The following is a 24575-nucleotide window of genomic DNA, read 5'->3' as shown; positions in this document are numbered from 1 at the left end:
TTTCCTCCCGGCGCCGTAAGCGCGACTTCCCGCAACCCCCACCCGGCTCCATTAACTCCTCCCGCTCCTGCCGGCAGATCTCGGGGGGGGGGCGCGGGAGTGACACCCCCCCCCCCCGAGATCTGCCGGCAGATCTCGGTGGGGGGGGCGCGGGAGTGACACCCCCCCCCCCCCGAGATCTGCCGGCAGATCTCGGTGGGGGGGGGCGCGGGAGTGACACCCCCCCCCCCCCGAGATCTGCCGGCAGATCTCGGTGGGGGGGGCGCGGGAGTGACACCCCCCCCCCCCGAGATCTGCCGGCAGATCTCGGTGGGGGGGGCGCGGGAGTGACACCCCCCCCCCCCCCGAGATCTGCCGGCAGATCTCGGTGGGGGGGGCGCGGGAGTGACACCCCCCCCCCCCGAGATCTGCCGGCAGATCTCGGTGGGGGGGGGCGCGGGAGTGACACCCCCCCCCCGAGATCTGCCGGCAGATCTGGGGAGGAGAAGCAGCGGCACCGCGCGCGCGCGCGGCGCCGCTGCTTCTCCTCCCGCTCCTGCGGCCCCACCGCCCTTTTTTTTTTCTGATCGACATCCTTGCCCGCACATGCACAGTAGAGCTGCGCTCTACTGCGCATTTGCGGGCCGTCGGTCACAGGCCATTTATAAGGTAGATGATCAGTGACTGTGATACAAAAACCCTCACCCACAACCAAATAGCCAGTTTAGAAGGGAGGTATCTGATAATAATTTCTTGGCTCATCTCTCCAGTTCTTTGATGTCTTTCATTCAATAGGGGATCACAAGTATACATAGTATTATTTTAAGCCGTGAGTTTAAATAATGGTAGTAATACACAATATAATAACATTTATTTAACAAAGTTACCATTTCCTTAATAGCATCAATAGTTGCTGCAAGATGATGCATTACTTCTCTACCGCAGTCAAGTTCATCTTTTTCAAACTGTTGACCTAAAACAAAAATTATACATTTCTTGAAAAGGTTGCATTATTGTAGAGGTGCCACTCTAAAAAAGCAGAACAACACTTTTTTTAAACATAAGAACAAAAGTGAATAGCTGCTTATATTTACAGAAAAAAATCCATTTTTATTGAGGACTGCTCAGAGAAAATTGTTTATAGTGAATTGTTGCAGGCATTCAAGGGAAAATTGGTTCTTACCTGTTAATTTTCTTCGCTTGAGAGCCATAGACCAGTACAGTTGATTGGGTTTTTCTCCTCTACCAGCAGATGAAGACAGAGAAGAAAAGCTTTACTGTATTGTTGGTACTTAAATTAATGTATCACCTGCAATCACTCAGTATACTCTATAATCAAGCTAAAAGAATTAACCCCATACTTTTGAGTAGGGGAAGGAAAAAATTATCGGTAAACACCAAAGATAAATTTGTAAAACCCTCCTACAAGGGGATTTGAACACCAATAACATTCTGAGTATCTTGACACATTCAGAAAAGCAATCTTCAGAAATCAAAGGGTAGGATTCTGGACTGGTCTGTTTAACTCAAGGAAGGCAAATTAGCAAGTAAGAACCAATTTTCCCTTTCTTATCATCCCATAGACAATTGGGATATACCTAAGCTTCCCTAAACTGGGCAGGAACCCAAAAGACCCACTCACAACACACTCTCTCTAAACCTATCAACAACCGGGCCCTGTACATCCAACCTTTATTGCTTGAAAAAATTGTGTAAAGATCAAGTTGCTGCCCTGCAAATCTCCTATGGCAATTCCAACTTACACTCGGACCAAGACGCTGCTTGAACTCGAATGGAATGCACCCTAAGACCTACAGAAACCTGTAGACCTTTGCAAAGCTATGGCCTCCTTAATCCATCTTGCAATAGATGCCTTTGATGCTTTCCCTCCTTTATTTCACTGAAAACACTGAACACACAAAAAGATGGTCTGACTTACAAAATATGGTAATCACAAAATAAGAGAGTACGGACCCCCTACTTATTACATCAGAACACACATATATAGGGAACCCTATGAATTCCTTCTCAAGATTCACATATTAGTGTACTACTATAACAGTTTATTACTATTACTGTTCCTTAATTACAACAACTGTTAATACAATACATACAGATCATTTTTTATCATTTTATTAATTACATCCATTAATACTTATAATAACAATGATGCAAAGACATGTGCAACCCAATATACATCATACATATTAGCAGCAGTATATTAACATCTAAAAACAAACCCCATATCAATCATTCATCCACACACGCTCCCCACCCATTAAAACCACCCCCCCTTTTTTTTTTCCTCAAATTTCACCACAAATTATCAAGTTGAAAATTTTCTTCATTAGCTGTTGTTCAACCTCAAAAAAAAAAAAACTCCTTCCAATCGGGAGCAGTTCACAACATCCCGAATCCCCGTTTCGCCGCAGCTTCCTCAGGGGACAATTCACTCCCACTTCAACCAGAGACGGCGAGGCCTTCCAGCCTTCCACCCTCCAGAATATTGCACTTCTTTCACGAGCTTAATCAGCAGCACAGCTGCACCAGCCTTCCACCCTCTGTAATATTGCACTTCTTCCACAAGCTTAATCAACAGCACAGCTGCACACCCTTCTAACGGACTCACCACCTTGTACAAGTCTTCAGCATGTATAAGTTCAACAATCTGTTTACACCACTTCTCAATCGATCCACTTTATGTGTGCCTAACATTCAATTTTTCAAGTGCCGAGGAAATTTTACTCTTCAAAACGACAGACCCGTTCCATAAACACCCGTCTGCGCCTTGAGGAAGAGTTGCCGGTTTGTGAAACGGGTGATTATGGAACGGGTCTGTCGTTTTGAAGAGTAAAATTTCCTCAGCACTTGAAAAATTGAATGTTAGGCACACATAAAGTGGATCGATTGAGAAGTGGTGTAAACAGATTGTTGAACTTATACATGCTGAAGACTTGTACAAGGTGGTGAGTTCGTTAGAAGGGTGTGCAGCTGTGCTGCTGATTAAGCTCGTGGAAGAAGTGCAATATTCTGGAGGGTGGAAGGCTGGAAGGCCTCGCCGTCTCTGGTTGAGGTGGGAGTGAATTGTCCCCTGAGGAAGCTGCGGCGAAACGGGGATCCCTGTTGGGACGTTGTGAACTGCTCCCGATTGGAAGGAGTTTTTTTTTTTGTTTTTTTTTAGGTTGAACAACAGCTAATGAAGAAAATTTCAACTTGATAATTTGTGGTGAAATTTGAGAAAAAAAAAAAGGGGGGTGGTTTTAATGGGTGGGGAGAGTGGGTGGATTAATGATTGATATGGGATTTGTTTTTAGATGTTAATATACTGCTGCTAATATGTATGTATGTATTATAAGTATTAATGGATGTAATTAATAAAATGATAAAAAAAAATGATCTGTATGTGTTGTATTAACAGTTGTTGTAATTAAGGAACAGTAATAGTAATAGACTGTTATAGTAGTACACTAATATGTGAATCTTGAGAAGGAATTCATAGGGTTCCCTATATATGTGTGTTCCGACTTACAAAAGTCACTGGCAACCTTCAAATATCTCAGAAGGTTCCTACATACATCCAAACATGAAGTTCTCTAGAGTGCACCATAGAAAAATCCACCTTTCGAAACACAGGCAAATCAATCGATTGACTCAGATGAAAAGAAAAAAAACACCTTTGGCAAAAAGGATGATATCATACAAATAGAAACCCATTCCTCCAAAAATTGGAGAAAAAAATCCCTACATTACAAAGCTTGTAATTCCGAAATACATTGTGCTGAACAAATAGCCACCAAAAACACTTTTCAGCATAAGATCCTTCAAAGGTGCCCTCCTGATCAGCTCAAAAGGGGACTTATACATGGCTATCAACACCAAATTAAGATTCCATGCTGAACTAGGGGACATAGAAGTTGAACTCCCTGTAATAGTCTCACCATATCCAGACGCAACACTAAAGAAGCATTATGTACCTTTTCTCTAAAAAAAGAACAAGCCACCACTTTGAAGCCTGAAGCGGGAACATCTCAGACTTCAAACACCAGGACTCAAACATCTTGCAGACACGCACATATGCCAGAGAATTCAAAGAATTTTTGGCCTGTAAAAAAGATGTAATAGCCTCTCCGAATATCCCTCACTCTCAATCTTCTCCTTTCAAGAGCCCAGCCATGAGACAAAAGTGATCTGTCTGTTCCAAGAAGATGGGGCCTTGACATAACAGACTGGGAACATGAATGAGTCGCAAGGAGCCTTCTACTGTGAGATTCACCAAATCCACAAACCACAGTCATCGGAGCTACTTCAGAGCATTAAAATCACTCTTCCCTGCTGCCTATCTATGCACCTGATTACCTTCCTATCAGGGTTCAAGGAGGAATAATAGGGTAAAGTAGAAGTCCTTGAGGCCATGAGCAGGACAGGGCACCCTAATCTTCTGATCCTAGCTCTCTTCATAAACTGAAGAACCTCGAGGCCTTGGCATTCTGCTTTGTCACCATCAAATCCATCTAGGGAATACCCCTACCCCCCACATGGTCCTGGTGAGAGCAAATGCTTCCTCTGCTATCTCCTACTCCCTGGGGTACAGAAGATGCCTGATCAGAAAATCTGACTGCATTTTCTCCCTGCCACATGACTCGCCAACGCATTTAGCTGTCATTCCACCTAACGAAATGTTACAAACAATAGCTTTCTAGACGTCACATCCCTGTTACAGAGAAATCTGCGTATGTAACATAAGATAACGATTCTCATGCTTTAACCATTGATCTATCATCATAACTGCATAACTATCTGGTTGTCACCATTCTCGATAGGGACCCAATAAAACACACAGTTGAAACTGGTTGATTGTAAAGTAGTATACATACTGTGGGATACTGTTACATGTTTTCAGTTTTTCCTTCCCATCCTAACTAACTCCCTCCCTCTCTATCTTCCTCTCTTCTTCCCTATTCCCTCCCCTCTGCCCCTGGTGCACCTGTACCTCTCACAATGTATTCCCAGATATAATATACTCCTGAATTTCGGTCAGTGTCATGATGATGTTACTCAAAATTCTATATGGCAATTGCCTTGTAATATGGATCTGAGAGTCCGGTCTTTAGGTCTCATTATCCTATTCAAAGTTTAAACTGTAAGAACTGTTTTGTTTCATTAGGTAAAGTTTGGTTATAGTCGTGCCATATGAACTGCATTTGACGGAACTTCTTGTCGGTACCCTTTTTTACAGTGAAGTATTCCATATGTAACAATTTGAGGAATTGGGTCTTTCATGTTTCTTGCAGCGCCGGAGTCGAATGTGTCCATTGTATCAAAATGGTGGATTTTGCTATAATAGAGATTTTCCCCAATAGCTGCATTTGATGTTCCTTAATGTCCACTGGTAATAACTCTGTTAGTCCAAATAGCCAAATTTCTGGATATAATGGTATGGACGTTCGCCATAGGGCTTGTACCAAATCTTGAAAAGAAACCCAAAACGTCTGAAGCATTGGGCATGACCAATAACAATGAAAAAAATCTGGGACTGGATGGGAGCATCGTATGCAAAGCTTATCAGGAACTGCACCCATGTAGTAAGCTCGTTGTTGATCATAGTATGCTTGGTATAAAAATTGAAATTGCCTGTCTCATATATTCATGTTCTCCACGGTACTTGGTATCATCTTAAAGCAATAAAGAATATCTAATTTTGTCAATGGCGTTGTAAGGTTTTTGTTCCATTTTGTTATCAGTAAGTCCAGTTTTGTTGGGGTTGAAGTCCTATGAGCGATTTATAAAATTGTGAACATTTTGTACATTTGCCATCTGGACCCTTTAATATGCCATGTATTCCATGAAAATGAAGAAACAAAGAGTTCTTTTTTAATTCCTCATAGATGTAATGACGGACGTGTAAATATCTGTAAAAAATCTTTATGAGCAAGAAAATATTTCTCCTGCAGCTCCTTAAAGCTCAATACTTGTTCCGTAGTGGGTTCTGAACTGAGAAATTGTGAGATTGACGTTAGGCCACTTGACCTCCAACGTTGAAAGAGAGTCTGTTCCCTACCGGGGGAGAACATTGGGGATCCCCATATTGGTAGGCAAGCTGTAAATGTGGGTAACGCTTTAAGGCTCTTACATAAGCTTTTCCATGCCAGTCGGAATGGACGGATGATTGTACTATCGGTAATGTGGTGCGGAACATACTTAGGGCCAGATTTTCAAAGGGTTACGTGCATAAATCCTCAGGATTTATGCGCGTAACCGCTCCTGCGCACGCCGAGCCTATTTTGCATAGGCCCGGCAACACGCACAAGCCCTGGGAATCGCGTATGTCCCGGGGCTTTGTGAAAGGGGTGGGGGCGGGACAGAGGCCTCCGGTACAGCGGCCGTGCAGGGGGATCTTACGCCGGCACTCGGCCGATGCGCGCAACCTACGCCTGCCCAGACGCAGGCGCAACTTATCAAACAAAGGTGAGGGGAGGTTTTAGATAGGGCTGGGGGCAGGTTAGGTAGGGGAAGGGAGGGGAAGGTGGAGGGGACGGAGGGAACAGGGAAAGCCATTGGGGCTCCCCTAGGGCTCGGCGCATGCAAGGTACACGAGTGTGCACCCCCTTGCGCGTGCCGACCCCGGATTTTATAACATGCGTGCAGCTGCGCGCGCATGTTATAAAATTGGGCGTACATTTGTGCGCGCCGGGTTGCGTGCACAAATGTACGCCCGCGCATACCTCTTAAAATCCGGCCCTTAGTCTCTGCATGCAGTACCGCTCCTGGAACATATGGAGCTAACCACTGCTTATAATGATCTATAAGGGAACACAGTTCAGTATCAAATACCCAATCTCTAATATGTCGTAATAAACTTGCCTGATTATACATAACCAAGTTTGGGCAATTCAGTCCTCCCTCTTGTTTTTGTTTCATTAGTAAAGTTAATGGAATACGGGCTTGCTTGCCCTCCCATAAATATTTTTTTAACTCTAGAATATCTGTTTTCTTCATCCAGATAGGCAGCATATTGAAAACATAAAGCCACTTTGAGATTTCCATCATTTTCAATAGTAAAACTTTTCCCGACAGGGAGAGAGGCAAACTGCGCCAGGATTGTAGATTTTTAATCATCTTTTTCTTTAAAGGAGTTATATTTAGATCATATAATTTTTTTGGATTAGCTGGTATAAATATCCCCAAGTATTTTAACTTCGCTGAAACTCACTTTAAAGGAAAGGGGCACGGCCAAGAGTGCTGTAAAGTTCCCATAATGTCTAATGCCTCAGATTTTTCTGTATTTATTTTCAACCCAGCAAAGCGGCCAAAAGCCTGTTGTATATGTAATATGTGTAGCAAAGAGAGGCCTGGATTACTCAAAAACATCAACATATTATCTGCAAATGCAGTCACTGTAAAGCAACTTTGGTTGAAAGAGAAACCTTGTGTTGCTGGGAACTCTGCCAGTTTGCGAAGCAAAGGATCCAAGGATAAAATATATAGTATTGGGGATAATGGGTACCCTTGTCGGACTCCTCTTTGAATTTTTATTGCTCCAGAGATAGAATCATTTGCTAATATGTGAGATTCAGGGTTTTGATATAAAATTGATATAGCTGTAATTAAGAAACCAGAAAAACCAAACCTTTCGAGCACAGAAACATGTAGTCCCAAGACACTCTGTCGAAGGCTTTTTCGGAATCAAACCCCACTACCATTGACTGCATTTTCCCATGAAGGGAGGTCTCGATAGCCGAGATGAGCCGTATGATGTGAGCGCCCGCATTTCTGCCTTTTACAAAACCTGCTTGGTAGGGAGATATTAAACCTGGTATAACCGAACCTAATCGGAAAGCCCAAGTTCTAGCATATAATTTTAGGTTGCAGTTCAATAAAGAAATGGGCCTATAAAAAGAGGCCTGAGATGGGTCTTTTCCTGGTTTCGGTAAGACTGTTATATAAGCTTGATTAAAAGTGGGGTGAAAATGTCCTGTTTCCCAAGCAGTGTTGAAAAAATGAACTAATGGCACTGTTAGTTGTGAACTTAATATTTTATAATATTCTGCTGGGAGACCGTCCGGTTCTGGTGATTTTTTACCCTTGCTAGATTTTATTACCCCCAGTAATTCTATCTCAGTTATAGATAGAATTCTAACTGAGTGGCCGACAGTTGGGGTAAATTTAAGTCCTCAAAAAAGTTATGCTCCTCATCTTTGTTGCCTTCCCTGTCTTCCGTATATAGAGACTCATAAAAGAGTCGAAAGACTTCACATATCTCCGAGGTTTTATTTACCCAATTCCCAGTTGATGTTTTCAGCCCACTAATAAATGCTCTTTTCCGTTTTATGGCAACCAAGCGGGCCAAAAGCTTGCCTGACTTATTGCCGTAGTGGAAGAGGTAATGCTCAGAGGATTGCAATGCTTTCTGTTCCCGCAGGTGTAAATGTGCATTTAAAGCATTAAGAAATGCTTGGTAAGAATTTTTGTGGGGAACTGAAGTATCCTCCGTAATACGCTTTTTTGCCTGTTGTAAACGTGATTCCAAAGTTAAGATAGTACTATTTAACTGCTTATTTTTCTTTATGGAATACGCAATTATTTCTCCCATTAATACTGCTTTGCTAGTTTCCCAAAATAAGACTGAATTATCACTATGTTGACTATTAATTGTTGCATATTCATCCCATTTTTGTCTTAGGAATTGGTGGAATTGTGTATCATCAGTCAGATGACTCGGAAATCTCCATTTGTTTTTGTTGGACCGTTCATTGGAGAACCAAATGTCCATCCATACTGGTGCATGGTCCGCTATGACTATAGCGCCTATGTCAGTGTTGCGTCCATCGGTCGCAGACGGCTACGACCGCTCTGCCTTACCGCTTTTTCTCCCCTTTCTCTCTCTTTGGGCAAGATGTCTGTCTCCGGTGCAGAGTGCCTCGGCGATTCCAGACCAGCATAGGCATCCCCATCCGCCATGCTCACTCCCGTGGCCTCCTAGGGCGCGAATGCTTACATCTCCAATGCTCAAATTCATATCATGGCGGGAACCTCGGGGGCGGCCCCACCGCACGACGTCAGTACCTCCGGGTATATCTAGCCTCTGCTTCCGCTACCAATTTGAGTTAGCAAAGACTTCACTTCGCTACTCTGCCTGCTCTAAGCTGTTCGCTTAGATGCCACTTTCACGCTAAGGGCCTTGCTCTAACAGAAGCTCTAGACACCCGCTCCTCGGGGGTCTCTCGCTTCCAACTTCCCTTCGGGGTCCTCACTAACCAAGACAACCGCTCCTCGGGGGTCTTTTCTCTCTATTCATTTCCAGAATATTGGACCACTGGGTACTCACTCCTTGAGGGCCTATCTACTTCATATCCTGCATCACGGACCTTCGGTCCCACTATTCTACCATCAGGAAGACGCCTTCACTCTGAGTACCTCTACGATCCGGTGCTCCAACTCCACCCACCAGCTGCGGCGTTACCCGCACTGCGAGCTCCTGCCTATCGTGAACATCTGGGTGAGACTATACTTCTGAGCCTGTTGAGCGTATTGGCAGTTCGTGGATCAGTGCCTTACCTTCCTTCTTCACCATCTATTTACAGCAGTAAATTAAAGACTCTATCCATTCTGTGTCTGCTATCTGTGTCAGCCTATCGCAGTGGTTCCCCACAGGGCTCCTCCCCGTGGGTGGCGTCATCTCCATTGCGACCAAGGGTCCACAATGCCTCAAACACAACAGTCAGCAGCTTCTACTCTGCTAAACACACTATCAGTTATTGATATGTATTCTATTCGGGACATGGTACCATGTGCCCTAGAGACATGTGTATATTCCCACACGTCAGGGTGTAACACCCGCCAGATGTCAAGTAGTTGCAGTCTTTTATTGAGTATTGTTACCCCATTGTCAGCCCGTACTTTATAACCTTTGGGGAGTTGTGATTTGTCTATGTGAGCATCATAGACACAGTTCAGATTTCCTGCCACAAGCAGTTCCCCCTCTACATTTGCCAATAATATGTTAGTTATATAAGAATAGAAAACTGGGTCATGTGCATTTGGAGCATAGATGTTACACAGAGTGATACATTTCCCCACTAGGGTACCCATAATTTTAAAATATCTCCCTTCGCAATCAGTAATTTCTTTAGTGACTGTTAACAGAGTGTTCTTATGAACTAAGATTGCGACTCCACCCTTCTTCCCCTTTGCAGGGAGAAAAATAACAAGCCGTAGCCCACTCCTGGCATAATTTCGCGCTTTGGAGTGCATTTAAATGTGTCTCTTGTAGGCAGACATGTTAGCCTGGAGGCGCTGTAACTGCTGAAATACGTTTTTTCTTTTTATAGGTTTTGCCCAGCCCGTCTGTGTTCCAGGATATAATTCTATATTTACCTCCCATGGTTAAGAGATAATATTTCCCCTTGATACTGTAACCAAATGGTAGAAATACAGGGATCAGGCTCCCAGCCTAGCCCTCTCCCCCTTCTATTTTTCCTTCACTTGCTTCCATATTTGACCTTCGCCATATGTATACAAATATTAAGTAGATCTCTAGTAACCTGAACAAACATTATAAGACAATGCAGGTGCCCCCTTTCTCCATGCCCAACCCCACTCTCTCCCCTTCCCCCTGAAGAACCCAATAGGCTCGAGGAGCCCTGTGTGGAGATCAGTCTGATGTGTTGAGCTGCCCATCCTTCACCCACCGCCTATTGTTTCAGAGGATCACTCACTGAATTGATATGTCCTTATAGTCAGTCCTTAATCTCAGCGAGGAAATTATTAGCCGCATCCAGGGTCTCATAAATTGTCCATCTTCTACCATAATTGACACGGAGTTTGGCAGGAAACTGTAGGGAGAATTTAATAGGGATGTGCATCCTTTTTCTGACGGATGAAAATATCGTACTATATTTTCTAATCCGTCAAGTATCGGGGGGTCCCCGAAAGCGATAGGAAAACCGCACGAAATTTTCGTGCGGTTTTCTTATCGTTTTGGGGTGGGGGGGAGAAAGGGCACACAGAAAAAAAAAACCCCAAACCCACCCTGACCCTTTAAATCTAATTATTTAGAATCCCCACACTCCCGACCCCCCAAAACTTTCCTAAAGTACATGGTGGTCCAGCAGGGGAGCGATCTCCCGCTCTCAGGCCGTTGGCTGCCACTAATCAAAATGGCACCGATGGCCCTTTGCCCTTACCATGTGACAGGGGCTATCGATGCCATTGGCCGGCCCCTGTCACATGGTAGGAGCAGTGGATGGCCCGCGCCATTTTTTAAGATGGCGCCGGCCGTCCATTAAAGGGTCAGGATGGGGGGTTTTTTCTGGCTCGGGACAGCCGAAAAAAAAAAAGCGGTCAGAACCGCGGGAAACAAAGATTTCCCGTAGTTCTACGAACATGATACCAGAAACGATTCCAGAACCGATTCACATCTCTAGAATTTAATATTTTTCTCTCTGAGCTTTCTGCAAAGTGGCACAAAGGATCTGCGCAGTGCTGCCATTCTCGCAGAGTAATCAGGAGCTAACTGCACCGGTGATCCTTGTATCTGTAAATTCGCCTGTTTGCGGGCTGCCTGTAACATGACTTGTTTATGGTAAAAATTCAGAATTTTCCCAATAATAATACACGGTCTGTTTTGGCCCGTAGCATGAACTCCAATCCTATGAGCACGCTCTATTTCCAGTTTCTTCTTCAATTCTGGAAGGCCCAACGCTTCAGGCAGCCATGTTAGTATCTCGTGGCGCAGTGAGTTATCTTCTATGGTTTCGGGTATTCCAAGAAATCTTATGTTGGACCTCCTGGCTCGGTTTTTGAGGTCATCCAGTTTATCTGTTTGAGTATGTAACGTTTTTTCCATGGTGCTTACTTTGTTGGTGAGTGCCGAAGCTTCTTCTTCTATGACAGCCATTCTCCCTTCAACTTGATCGAGTCGGGGAGCCTAATCCGTAATAACGGCCTGTAATGAAGATAGTTGTTCTGATATGCCCATAAGCCGGCTTTCCAATGCATTGATAACTGCATCCTTAATTTCTGCCGTGGTCGGGTGCATTTGAGTTTGCTTTATGGGGCTGTCTCTGACGTGGGCCTCGGTCACTGGCAGCGCCATCTTGCCTTTCATCCCCCGAGATTTTTCTTTGTCTTTTTTTGCGATTTTTGCCGGCATCACCGATGGAGACTTCTGCATAAAATTAGTTATCAACATAGGCGATAGTACTAATCTCTTTTTGTTATTATTTTCTCTGCCTGGTCGCTCAGATGGCGGTAGGGGAAGGATGTTACACTCAGAGCTCTAGTCAGACGTGTCCGACCCCACTCACCACATCACGTGATCTCCTGCTATGGGTTTAAATTCTCTCACCCCCATTTGCAGGCCGATTCAGTAAAGTCCGCGGGAAAGCGGACGAACGCCCGCTCTCCCGGCATGCGATTCTCTATTTAAATGAGGTCCGGCGGTAGAAACGGGCAAAAGGAGGCGCTAGGTGTCCCTAGCGCCTCCTTTTAGCCCGGAGCGGCGGCTGTCAGCGGGTTTGACAGCTGACGCTCAATTTTGCCGGTGTCGGTTCTTGAGCCTGCTGACAGCTATGGGCTCGGAAACCGGACGCCAGCAAAATTGAGCGTCCGGTTTTCGACCCGACAGGCGCCGGCCCATTTTATATATTTTTTTCTTTTTTTACCCTTCGGGACCTCCGACTTAATATCGCTATGATATTAAGTCGGAGGGTGCACAGAAAAGCAGTTTTTACTGCTTTTCTGTGCACTTTCCCATTGCCGGCAGAAACTATTTCTTAAAGTAAAATGTGCGGCTTGGCTGCACATTTTACTTTCTGTATCGTGCGGGAATACTTAATAGGGCCGTCAACATGCATTTGCATGTTGAGGGCACTATTAGGTTCCGCGGGTTGGACGCGCGTTTTCTGCCCCTTACTGAATAAGGGGTAAGGGAAAACGCGCGTCCAAGGGCAGGTTAACAGTGCGCTCTGTTGGAGCGCACCATCAGGCGCCGCGTGCCGTGATTGGCGCGACAAAGGGGCTCTCCCCTTTGTGCACCCTTGTGCTTCTAAAAAAAAAAAAATCTTTTATATTTTATATTTTTCTGTTATTTAACCTTTATTCCAATTCTTTACCTTTTCTTTTCGCTTGTTAACAATTTTAATTAGAAATGTTCATTGTATTAGACTATGGAAATTTATTTCCTGCTATTCTGTTTAATGTAAACCGGTATGATTTACATCAGATGTAAGAATGTCGGTATATAAAAATTATAAATAAAAATAAAAATAAATAAAAATAGTTTAAGGTCTCTATAGCTTTACTTTACTCTGTTCCTTCCAGAGTGTCACTACTATGAGTTCAAATCCTCTCACCCCAGTTGCGTAAGCTTATAGTCGCAAGTTATCCCAATTGTTTAAAGAAATATATATCTTTACTTTATCAAACCACATCAGTCTCAAACTCATACAATAAGAAAGCAACTCTTGCCTTAATCCTCCTGCATGCTTCTCACAGATGCTTCCTACATAGCCTAAGCATAGTTGTGCTCTATGGGCTGGTTCTTAGGGAACCAGACCCTACTGCACCTCTCCCCATAGTCTGTGCTTCCTCTTTCACTATGGCTGCAACTACATCCACCCCACATCAGTGTTCACTTAAAGCTCCTAACCTGCAGTCTCCATGAGTGTGTCTTCTTCTGGAGGGGTCTCCACCACTTGTCTCCCAAGTCCATTGGTTCTGGCTCTTCCTCAGGGCTACCCAACACCTCCACCTCCATCTCTTCTTTCTCTTCATCTAGTTCTAGTAGATCTCCTTTCTGTTCCTGGCCCATCCTTTCTTCAGACATGCTCTCACGCTTCTCCCACCATGCCTGGACTCTCTCATCCTCTCAATAGCGCAAAGCTTAGGGAGTTCCTCCCGCTCCAGAAGCCTGTGCCTTCTGGGAGTTGTAATCTACCTCCTATTTTGATCTATTTACATACTGGATCTCCTTCTCAGGTTTTCTTTACAACCCACCTTCTTATATTCACTAGGGGAATATAATGCCCATCATACACCATTGACAATACTCTCCCCTTTTTACAAGTCTTCGACTCTAATGTTTCTGCCCCATTTAGCACCTCCCTGGATAAATAATCAGCATTTTTATGGTCCTTACTAACCCTATGCTGCAATATAAAGTCAAACACTTGCAGAGGCAAATACCACTAGATCAGCCTTGCATTTGTATCCTTCATACTATTTAACTACTTCAGTGAGGAATAGTCTATAACTAGTATGAATGGCCTCCCTAACAGCGATTCAATTTTCCTTTCTCTCTCTATGGTTGCATAATGCCCATTTATTTTTAAAAAGTTATAACTTGGATTTAACACTAGGTGTTCTTCATTATTCCCCACCTGAGAAATGACTGCCCCTAGCCCTATTTCTGAGGCATCTGTTTATAGCAGGAAAGGTTTTCAAATCTATACTATATAATACCGGTTCTTGACATAATGTTTCCTTGAGGCAGTTAAATGCAGTTTCACACTGAGGTCCACACTGTATCTGGTTTGTCCGAACCTTCTGTAGTAAATCAGTTAAGGGAGTGGTTAAATCCGCAAACCGGGGAATGAACTTGTGGTAATAGCCTGCTAACCTCAGAAAAACCCAAACTTGTTTTTTCGTTCTTGGTATAGGGCATTCTGTGACAGCTTCCACCTTTTGGATAAGTGGCTTCACAACCCCATTTCCCACCACATGACCTAGGAACTGGACTTCTCGCTGGCCTAATGTGCATTTCTTTGGGTTGGGGGCTAACCCGGCTTGCCTCAAGGAGTGCAACACAGAGGACAACTATTTCAAGTGCCCCTCCCAAGACTAGGAAAATATAGCTATGTCGTCCAAATTTGCAGTGATGTACTCGCAGTGGGGCCGCAGTACGATGTTCATGAGGCATTGAAACACTGGGGGAGATCCATTAAGGCCAAATGGGAGGACTTTAAATTGATAGTCCCTGAGGGGTTTATAAAGGTTGTCTTTTCTATCAGAATTTGCCAATAACTCTTGTTAAGTCTAATGTGGAGAGGTACTTGGCCCCTCCTAGCTGTTCTATAAGATCATCCATCCGAGGCATGGCATATGCATCAAACCGAGAAATGGCATTAACCTACCTAAAATCTATACAAAACTGTATGCCTTTTGCAGTAAAACTACTGGACTAGCTCATTCACTTCTTGACTCCTCAATCACTCCGAATTTAAGCATTTCCTCAATTTGGTCCCGTATCTCCTGCTGAGGCTGCTATATAGTTTTTGCCGGACTATCTTTCTTGGCACAGTAACAATCTCATGCTGGACCAATTTGGTCTGCCCTAATGGGAGAAAATACATCCCCAGCCTCTCTGACCAACTGCTGTAACTCGCTCTGCTGCCTTTTGGTAACAATCACCACTTCATGGGGTCCTGGAGAACCTCTCTCAGGACCTGATTCTTCTTTCCCTCCCCCTTGGGTGACTAGAGGGCCTCTCTTTCCTTCCAAGGTTTTAGCACATTTATATAGTAAACCTGGGACCTCCCCCAATCCTGCAACACTTCTTAATTTAACTGTCCCAGCCGCCTTCTTATTTCAAATAACCCCTTCTTATTGGCTACTAGTTTATTTCAGGCACCAATACCAAAACTTTTTCTTTGGTCTGGAATTCCCTTTCCTTAGCCCCTTTGTCATAATATGTTTTCTGCTTTTCTTGTGCTTGCAGCAGATTGGTCTGAGCTAAGCATGATAGATGCTGTAAATGGTCCCTCAAATCACTCAAATAGCTGACCGCATTTGTTTACTGCATCTCCTTTACCACATCTAATATGCCCCAGGATTGTCTCCTGTACAGCAAAGCAAAAGTTGAAAACCTGGTCAAAGCTTGGGCACCTCCCGAATTGCAAAAAGCAACTCTTGCCTTAATCCTCCTGCTCACTTCTCACAGTTTCTTCCTGCATAGCCTGACCTTGCTTGTGCTCTATGAACCTGGTCCTTAGAGAACCAGGCCCTCTGTTAACCCCTGCTAGTCTGCAGCTGGGGTTTGTGCTTTCTCTTTCACTATGGATGCATCTACATCCACACCACAGCAGTGTTCACTTACAGCTCCTGATTTGAAGTCTCTAATAGTGTGTCCTCTTCTGCAGGGGGTCTCCAACACTTGCCTCGGCTTCCCCTTCTGGTTCTTGACTCAGCTCATCCCTGGATTCTGTGTTGTCTGCTGCCCGCCTGCTCATCGTTTCTCCTGCTTGCCACCTGCCCTGGCCTCTGGCCTGTCCTTGGATCCTCCTGCCCACCGCCGGCCCCGACCTCTGGCACGCCTGACCTTGCTTCCACCTTCCATCTTCAAGCTTGTCTTCTTCCAGAGACCCACTCCTAAGTCCTGCCAGCCCCAGCACCCAAGGGCTCAACCTGCAGGGAACAAGGGCTGGTATAGGTGAAGGTCTGGTTGGGTCTCCATCACCTGCGTTCGCCTCCTGATGGTGAGGACCTGTGGGAAGCCCTCTTATAGGTAGCACCATCCTCGTCTCGGTCCAAGGGTCCCCTCCACGCGTAACAATCAGTAGCCCAGTTACATAGCCATCTAGCCAAGACCACTAATACCATATTCCTGGCCAATGTCTGCAGGTAAATCATATTCTTTCAAGAAGTACAAAGACTAAGGGACATTCAATTAAGTTACTAAGTGATACATTTAACACAAATAGGAGAAAATATTTTTTTACTCAACACATAATTAAACTCTGTGTTACAGAGGTTCGTAGGATGGCCTCACGAGCCACCTCTGTTACGGCCGCCGGCCGTGGCGGTCTACAGTGGGAGCTGACCATTATGGCCACTGGCCGCGGTGGTCCGTGGCCGGGACCAAATGCTCACCCGCGGCGTCGGGTCAGTGCTATGGCTCCCGCTGGAGCAGGCACCCATCCCCGGCGTTCCCCTCGCGGCCACGGCCGCTGCTGAGGCCGGCCGCATGTCTCTGCATGGCCTGGAAGACTCCGCCCCCTTCGGGTTAGTTAGGGCCGCATGCGGAGCTGAAGAATATATTTAAAGGGGCCACGACAGGAAGTTGTCGTGGCTCCTTCCCGGGACTCCTCCCTCACCTCTTGTATTTAAGGCAAGGTCTGCTCCTCAGACCTTGCCTTGGTATTGAGGCTTCTGGTTGTTTGGATTCAGTGCTGGTGTTCCTGGTTCCTGGTCTAGTTCCTGGTCTTCGTCCCGCTACTGTTCTCCTCCCTTGTTGGACTGATTCTTAGCATCTGACCCTTGGACCGGCTGTCGTTCTTCTCTTGGCTTGCTGACCTTGGACCGGTTGTGGACCCTTCTCCTGGCTTGCTCCTGGACTGGCTTCAGACCATTCTCCTGAATTGTTTCTGGAACGGGTTCGACTCTTCTCCTGGCTTTGACCCTCGGAACGGCTCCTGACTACTCTTCGGATTCTACTCCTGGACTGACTCAACCTGCTGGAGGCGCCAGCCGTCTGGAATTCACGACTTGCAGGAGGCGTCTGCATCCAGACCAATCTTCAGTCTTCAGTGAGTCTCCTAAGTCCCAGCGGCCGGGTTCCTACGGGCTCCTCCTGGGGGAGCCACGAGCTTCCAGGGCGAAGTCTTCATTCAACTGCTGAACCTTCAAGCCTTGCCCTCCGACGGTAAGGACAGAGAGGGTTGACTCTCTCTTTGGTAGCGCTAACTTTACCTCAGAAAAGGAGTCCACCTCCGGATTTGTAACAACCTCATTCACCCCGGAAACAGTACCAGCTCCTCCCTGGCTGGGACACTGCCTCCTGTGACCAGGGCTGCTTCCCACAGTTCATGCATCAACGCTATGGCTGGACAGCACCATCTTCCAACTCTTCCGGGCTCTTCCTTTAGCTACACTCCTATATTTAAAGGGCCTTTGGGGAGGAAAGACACTGCTGCACCCAGTGATAATGTCAGCAGGACTTCCCTTCTTAAGTGCAGCCCGCACTCCCTGTCATTGCCTCAGCAACAAATCTCTTGCCTAGTAGCAGTGGGTTTTGATACAGTGTTCCAGTGTTCTTGATTCGCTGCTCTCCAGCCTTGTCTCGTCCAGCCTCGCCTCATCCAGCTTTTCTTGTCCAGCCTTATCCTGTCCGTCTTGTCCAGTGTCTTCTGTGTTTCTTCGTCCACCCTTGGCCACTCTTTGGATCTCAACTTCTTGCTTGGACTTGACCATGATTGCCTCCTGTCTGTATCTGACTATCTGTGTTAAGCACCTGCCTCAACCTTGGCCTATCTCCAACTACATTAGTCTACTGCCTGCCTTGACCCTGGTGTGCCTTTGGACTCTTCACTCTCTTCACTGCCCTAGGGACCCGCCTAAGTCCTGCCTATCGCCAGAACCCAAGGGCTCACTCTGCAGTGGAGGTGACTGGTATAGGTGAAGCTCCAGACTGTGCCACTTCAGGGCACGTTCATCAGCTGCTGGAGTAGGCCTCATAGGTTACCTACAAAGTTGCATTAACTACACCACAACACAAAGAGCTCACACACACACACCCCCTCCTCATCTGTATTAGTGTGTAAGGGAAAGTCTTGCAGATGTAAAGGGTTAATTTTGTCCCTTATGAGAGAAAAATACTGTCACATACTGTAGTTATGATTTGTTTATAATGAGTTATAGTAATTGCATGCAGTTTTGTCTTTTGTGTTCACTGAGAAACATATTGTGTTACAGTTCTTGCTTCACAGCACCCCTCCCAGCCCCTTTTCTCCCCTAGTATGAATTAGTTATGCTTTCATTTTGTGAAGGTTTTCTGCAGCGACTGGTTTTCCATCCAGTAGTCATTATGCTCACTATTCTCTTTGCTCCAATCACTATACAGATTTAGGTCTAACATCTAACCATCTTTCCACAAAGGCTGGGGATGGAATTTATTAATGTGAGGCAATAGTGGACATGAAGATTATCTAGATGTATAGGATAGAAATCAGATAGGCCCCAAGTATATGTAAAAGTATGATCAGAGGTTAGTAAAAGTATGTTCTTAAAATGAGACTGAGAATGTGAGAAATAGACATTATTATGTACAAGGTCAGCATGCAGCTTGTTGGCTGAATATTTTTGCTAAAAATGATACAGACACATAGTACTGCTTAAAGAAATTACAGGCTTGTGGGAGGTTAGTAGTCCACAGCCCATGGCCTCCCTTCGCAGCTTCCCCATGGACCCACAGACCTCCCTTCCTCTAACTTGAAGCCTGCAAGCTTCAAGGTCACAAGCAGAACAAAATGGAGATTTGACTTAATTAAAAGTACAAGAAACTACTTATTTGGAACAAGATAGGAGATAGAGTTAAAGGTTTTCTGTCCAATGCAAGCAGCTCTCTACTAGTGCAGAGAGCTGGAAACACCTAGAAACTGCCCAGAATGAGTATAAACTGGACTTTTTAAATAGTTTTATAGACTTTAAGATACACTTTTAACTTTTGAGGCAGTCACGTTCTTTTTACAGTAGTGATTACCTGAGACATGACATTAGTGATACATATGCTGATTTTTTTCTAGATATTTTGGGGTGTCCAACTGCGTATATTTAGATTCAGAAAAGTGCAGCGCTAGTGCTCACAATATAGTGATTAGAAGCAGTGGACAAAGACAAGAAATCCACCATTTTCATACGCAGTAGTTTTTTTATCATCAGTAGCTTGGCAATATTTCAAGAAAGTTAGTAGACAAAGAGATCCCTTTTGCGCATGGGCAGTCTAGATAATTGAGTTTTTCTACTCTACAGAAAAGAAAAACTTTACTATACTGTTGATAATTTAAGTTACTGTGCCACCTGCTGTCACGCAATATTCTCTGTCTCTAGCAGGTGTACAATATATGTGAAAAATATTACAATCCTAAAATGTGAAAGCACAGAATTTTTCACTCCAAACATTATATTAGTCCCATTAATTCCAAGTACCATGACATTGCCTAATGGTATTTAATCCCCATATAGACATGCATTGATTGCTGTGAAAATAACTTCTGCTATTGCTTCTTTCAGATCCACAAGATGGTAAAATCTGTATTTAACTTTGCCAATATCATTGTCAACATAAATGACAGTCATGGCTATTTTCTCTATCATTGGAATATCTTCAAGTCTAACCTGCAGTTGGACTTGGAAGACAAAATTTGTTGCTCCCAGAGGTAATAGGTCCTGTTTTAGAACCATCCCCTGGTATAATATGGTCAAGCAGGGGGTCAGTGACCCTTTAATAACTTGGACCCTGTACAGAGAAACAACCCATCTTGGAGGAGAGTTTTGAAAGCCAATGGTGCTGTTTCCCTCATACCCTAGCCTCCCCTCCATCTCACTCTCTCTCCCTCTGCTTCTTACTGCCTTCCTCCAAAGACAGATGTCAGGGAAGTATTGCATTCTTCTTTTTTTTATTTTGGGGGTTCTGGTCCCTATAAGTATAAAAAAAAGGCACATAGGCAGAGAGTGAGCGGCTGGGTGGGTTGGTGAGTGTGGTTGAGATTCAGTGATCTGGTGGGCAGGCAAGCCGTTCACAGAGCACTGTGGGAACTATAAAGGGAGAAAGGCATACAGTGGAGGTTTTCAAGGCAGCAGCACACTGTAAAAAGAAAAAATGTCCACTCCTTCTGAGCACGAGAAGCAATGTTTGGCCTACAGGGAGTGCAGAGCCAAATTGCAAACCTATGGTTTGTGCACAGGTTGTGCAAGTGGCAGGGAAAGTTCATTGTGTGTCTCCCCAGCTGCCACTAACAGAAGGAAGTCAGCAGCAGAGAAACAGCAGTCCTGTAGTCTCAAAACCTTTAATGGTGGGAAGTGTAGCAGCATTAATGTATTCTTCCTCCGCAGGGCAGGCCACTGCAGGGGAGGGGACTGCCAATCCCCCACGGATGTCACCAGTGGCAGGTGTAGGGGGTCCTATGCTCCCTGGGACAACACAACAGGAGATTCTGATTTATGCTCTGAGAATTCTGATTTGGAGGACCCCCCTTTACTGCAGATTTTGTGCCTTTAATGCACAAAGCCTTTCTGAGAAAAAGGACTGGGGCTAAATGGCCCTTTCTGAAGGGCCCTCCTGGGGTGGGGGGGTGGGGCAGATAGTTCCATCTTGCCTCAAAAAGAGGAGAATTGAGCCCAATCCATGTCTGGAGTTTAGGTTGGCTGCATCAGGGGAGGATAATGAGGTGGATCTCCCAGATGTGCCTCAGGAAGATATCCCAGGGAACGAAGGCATGGATCAGGAACCCTTGGAAGAGAAGAACTTCCTGTAGCTGAGGGAGATGACTCAAAAGTGGTTCAACTCTTTAAGAGGGAAGAATTGCCCACGATGATTTTTCAGATCCCAGCAGAGCTCAGGATAAAAGATAAGCAGATGGAGTCATAGCATGAAAGAAAGGATCCAATTTTGGAGGGTCTTAGGAGTCCTTCTAGATCCTTTCCCCTTCATAGAATAGTTAAAGACCTGGTTCTTAAGGAATTAGATGTTCCTGAATCTGGATTAAAGGCTGGTTGGGCCATGGCTAAGCTATATCACCTGCCGGAGGATGCCTTAGCTTTTCTTAAGTTGCCTAAGGTGGATGTCTTAGTAACTGCGGTTACAAAAAAGACCACTATCCCAGTTGAGGGGCTTTGCAGCACTTAAAGACTCAAAATTGAAGATGGAACTTCATCTCAAAAAGATCTTTGAGGTTTCAGCCCTAGCTTTCTGTGCTTTTTTAAAAATGCTACTTATTAGCTTCATGGAGTGTTTGTTGTGAGTGAACTGTTTAGTGGACCTTTGGGCCGACTTGTGAGAGACTGGGGAGAGGTGTACTATAGTCTCTGGTGAGTGACAGGTCGGGAGGCAGATTCCAGGCAGGAGCTGGACGTGAGCTTCACCCTGGAAGCCAGTACTCCCCCGGGAGGAGCCCGTAGGAGCCAAGCCGCTGGGACTTAGGTGATTCACCCTGGAAGCCGGTACTCCCCCGGGAGGAGCCCGGCCGCTGGGACTTAGGAGATCACGGAAGCTGGAGCTGGAGCAGGCAGGCAGGGATCAGGAGACAGGCAGGAACTGAAGCAGGCTAGGACTGAAGCAAGCAGGAACTGAAGCAGGACTGGCTACTGGAATCAGACAGGAACTGAAGCAGGACTGGCTACTGGAACCAGTCAGGAACTGAAGCAGGACTGGCTACTGGAACCAGACAGGAACTGAAGCAGGACTGGCTACTGGAACCAGACAGGAGCTGAAGCAGGACTGGCTACTGGAACCAGACAGGAGCTGAAGCAGGACTGGCTACTGGAACCAAGCTGGAACTGAAGCAGAACAGATTACTGCAAGCAAGCCAGACAGAAGCAAGACTTGGGCACGGAGTGAAACAAGTCTCAGGCAGGAACGGAGTTCCTCTGTTGCTCCGTGCCCCGGAAGGCGTCCAGGCAGGGCTTCTCGGCGGCGTCCCCCCACGGGGATGCCACGAAACAGGCCGCAGACCCTCGGAGACAGGCCGGGACCAAGGAGGTAAGGGCCTAGTCGTGGCTGCCGTGACTGGGACCGCAACAGTGTTCCCTAGACTTAGTAATATTGAAAAGTATAAATAACCATTCCCAATTTACTCATTCCACCCAACCCATGATTTTTAGACCTCTATCATATCTTCTCTTAGGCATTTCTTCTCCAGGCTGTAACCTCTTTAGTCTTTCCTCATAGGGAAACTATTCCAGCTCTTTTATTATTTTGGTCACCCTTCTATGTACCTTTTCTAGTTCCACTATATCTTTTTTAAGTTGGGGGCTACCAGAACTGCTCACAATACTCAAGGTACAGTTGCACCTCAGAGCAATACAGAGGCATTATGATATCTTCCATTTCATACTGCATGCATGTCCTTATAATACCTATCATTTTATTTGATTTTATGATTACTATTTCCTACTCAGCCATGGATTTCAAAGTATTGCCCACAGTGACTCCGGTGGTGACGTCTAATATGGAACCCAGCATCGGCTAAAGTTTGGATGATTCTTCCCTATATGCTTCACTTTGCACTTGCTCATATTAAATTTCATCTGCCATTTAGATACCCAATTCTCAGTCTCATAAGGTACTTCTGCAATTCCTCACAATCAACTTGTGATTTAACTATTAATTTCACTCCCTTTTCCAAATCACTTATAAATATACTGAAAAGAATTGGTCCAATATAGATCCTTGGGAGACTCCACTACTGAGTTGTAAATTTACCAAAGAATCTATGATAATTAAGTGCAGTTAGTACAGCTGTGTTTAAAAAAGGATTGGATAAGTTCTTTGAGGAGAAGTCCATTACCTGCTATTAATTGAGTTGACTTAGAAAATAGCCACTGCTATTACTAGCAACAGTAACATGGAATAGACTTAGTTTTTGGGTACTTGCCAGGTTCTTATGGCCTGGATTGGCCACTGTTGGAAACAGGATGCTGGGCTTGATGGACCCTTGGTCTGACCCAATATGGCATGATCTTAAGAATCACTCAATACAAAAAAGGAGGATGTAATATGTTCTCTTTTATAATTTTTTAAAAGTGCTAAATAAATTGTCCTTATCAACTCTTTACATAGGAACAAATACCATCAGTATTAGTGCAAATGGAATTTAATCCATCGCCTCTCGCCACGCAATGGGCCTCAGGCAAATTCAGCGTTTATTCAAGCACTTGGTATATAATCATTTGGTATTGTTCCTTTATTTATTCAAACACATTTTTTAATTCTTATCCAATTCTTATCCATGCAAGGATAATAATAAGTATATGAGATTTTAGAAACACACAAATAAATGAGTTTTTTGGGTTTTGGGATAAAATAAATTTTGAAAATAATCTAAAAAATTTTTTAGTGGATAACAATTAAAAAATGTGTTTGAATAAATAAAGGAACAATACCAAATGATTATATACCAAGTGCTTGAATAAACGCTGAATTTGCCTGAGGCCCATTGCGTGGCGAGAGGCGATGGATTAAATTCCATTTGCACTAATACTGATGGTATTTGTTCCTATGTAAAGAGTTGATAAGGACAATTTATTTAGCACTTTTAAAAAATTATAAAAGAGAACATATTACATCCTCCTTTTTTGTATTGAGTGAATTAGTAGGTGAGGATTTCTAGCTTCTGGTGATTGAATGATCTTAAGAATATCATTGGAAAAATTACCAAAGAAAACTTATGTTCAAAATTGAAATCATACTTTTAGAGGATGTGACAACTATTCCAATAGGGAAAATAGCCATGACTGTAATTTTTTTTGACAGTGATATCAGCAAAGTTCAATACAGATTTTTCCATCTTTTGGATCTAAAAGAAGCAATAGCAGAAACTATTTTCATGGCAATCAATGCATGTCTAGATGAGGATTAAATACCATTAGGCAATGTCATGGCACTTGGAACTAACAGGGCTAATTTAACATTTGGAGTGAAAAATTCTGTGCTTTCACTTTTTAGGATTGCATAACCAAATATTTTTCACATATATTGTACATCTCATTACTGCATTGCAGGCTGCTGATGCATCCAAACTCTTCTAAAATGTATTAAGCCCTGGGAAGTAGCAGTGGTGGCGCAGGTAGGCCCTATTTCAGATTCATTTTATTGGGTTTTTTTT

The 24575-nt window shown here is 44.5% G+C and overlaps 1 protein-coding gene across 1 annotated transcript in view; it reads right to left on the bottom strand.

Annotated features, from left to right (window-relative positions):
- The window catches only part of LOC115089340 (golgin subfamily A member 6-like protein 1), a 223545-nt gene that overhangs the window by 198161 nt on the left and 809 nt on the right, over positions 1 to 24575 (bottom strand). Inside the window, exons 2-3 of the mRNA XM_029597429.1 lie at positions 1163 to 1221; positions 867 to 952 (exon numbers count right to left, since the gene is read on the bottom strand). Coding sequence (XP_029453289.1) covers positions 867 to 952; positions 1163 to 1190 — 114 coding nt within the window. The 5' untranslated portion in view covers positions 1191 to 1221. The remainder of the gene's footprint in view (positions 1 to 866; positions 953 to 1162; positions 1222 to 24575) is intronic.

This window comes from Rhinatrema bivittatum, chromosome 4 (assembly GCF_901001135.1).
Source record: "Rhinatrema bivittatum chromosome 4, aRhiBiv1.1, whole genome shotgun sequence".
In the NCBI taxonomy this organism is placed as follows: Eukaryota; Metazoa; Chordata; class Amphibia; order Gymnophiona; family Rhinatrematidae; genus Rhinatrema; species Rhinatrema bivittatum.
The sequence above is the reverse complement of the archived record's forward strand: the minus strand, read 5'-3'. Positions and strand labels throughout refer to the sequence as shown.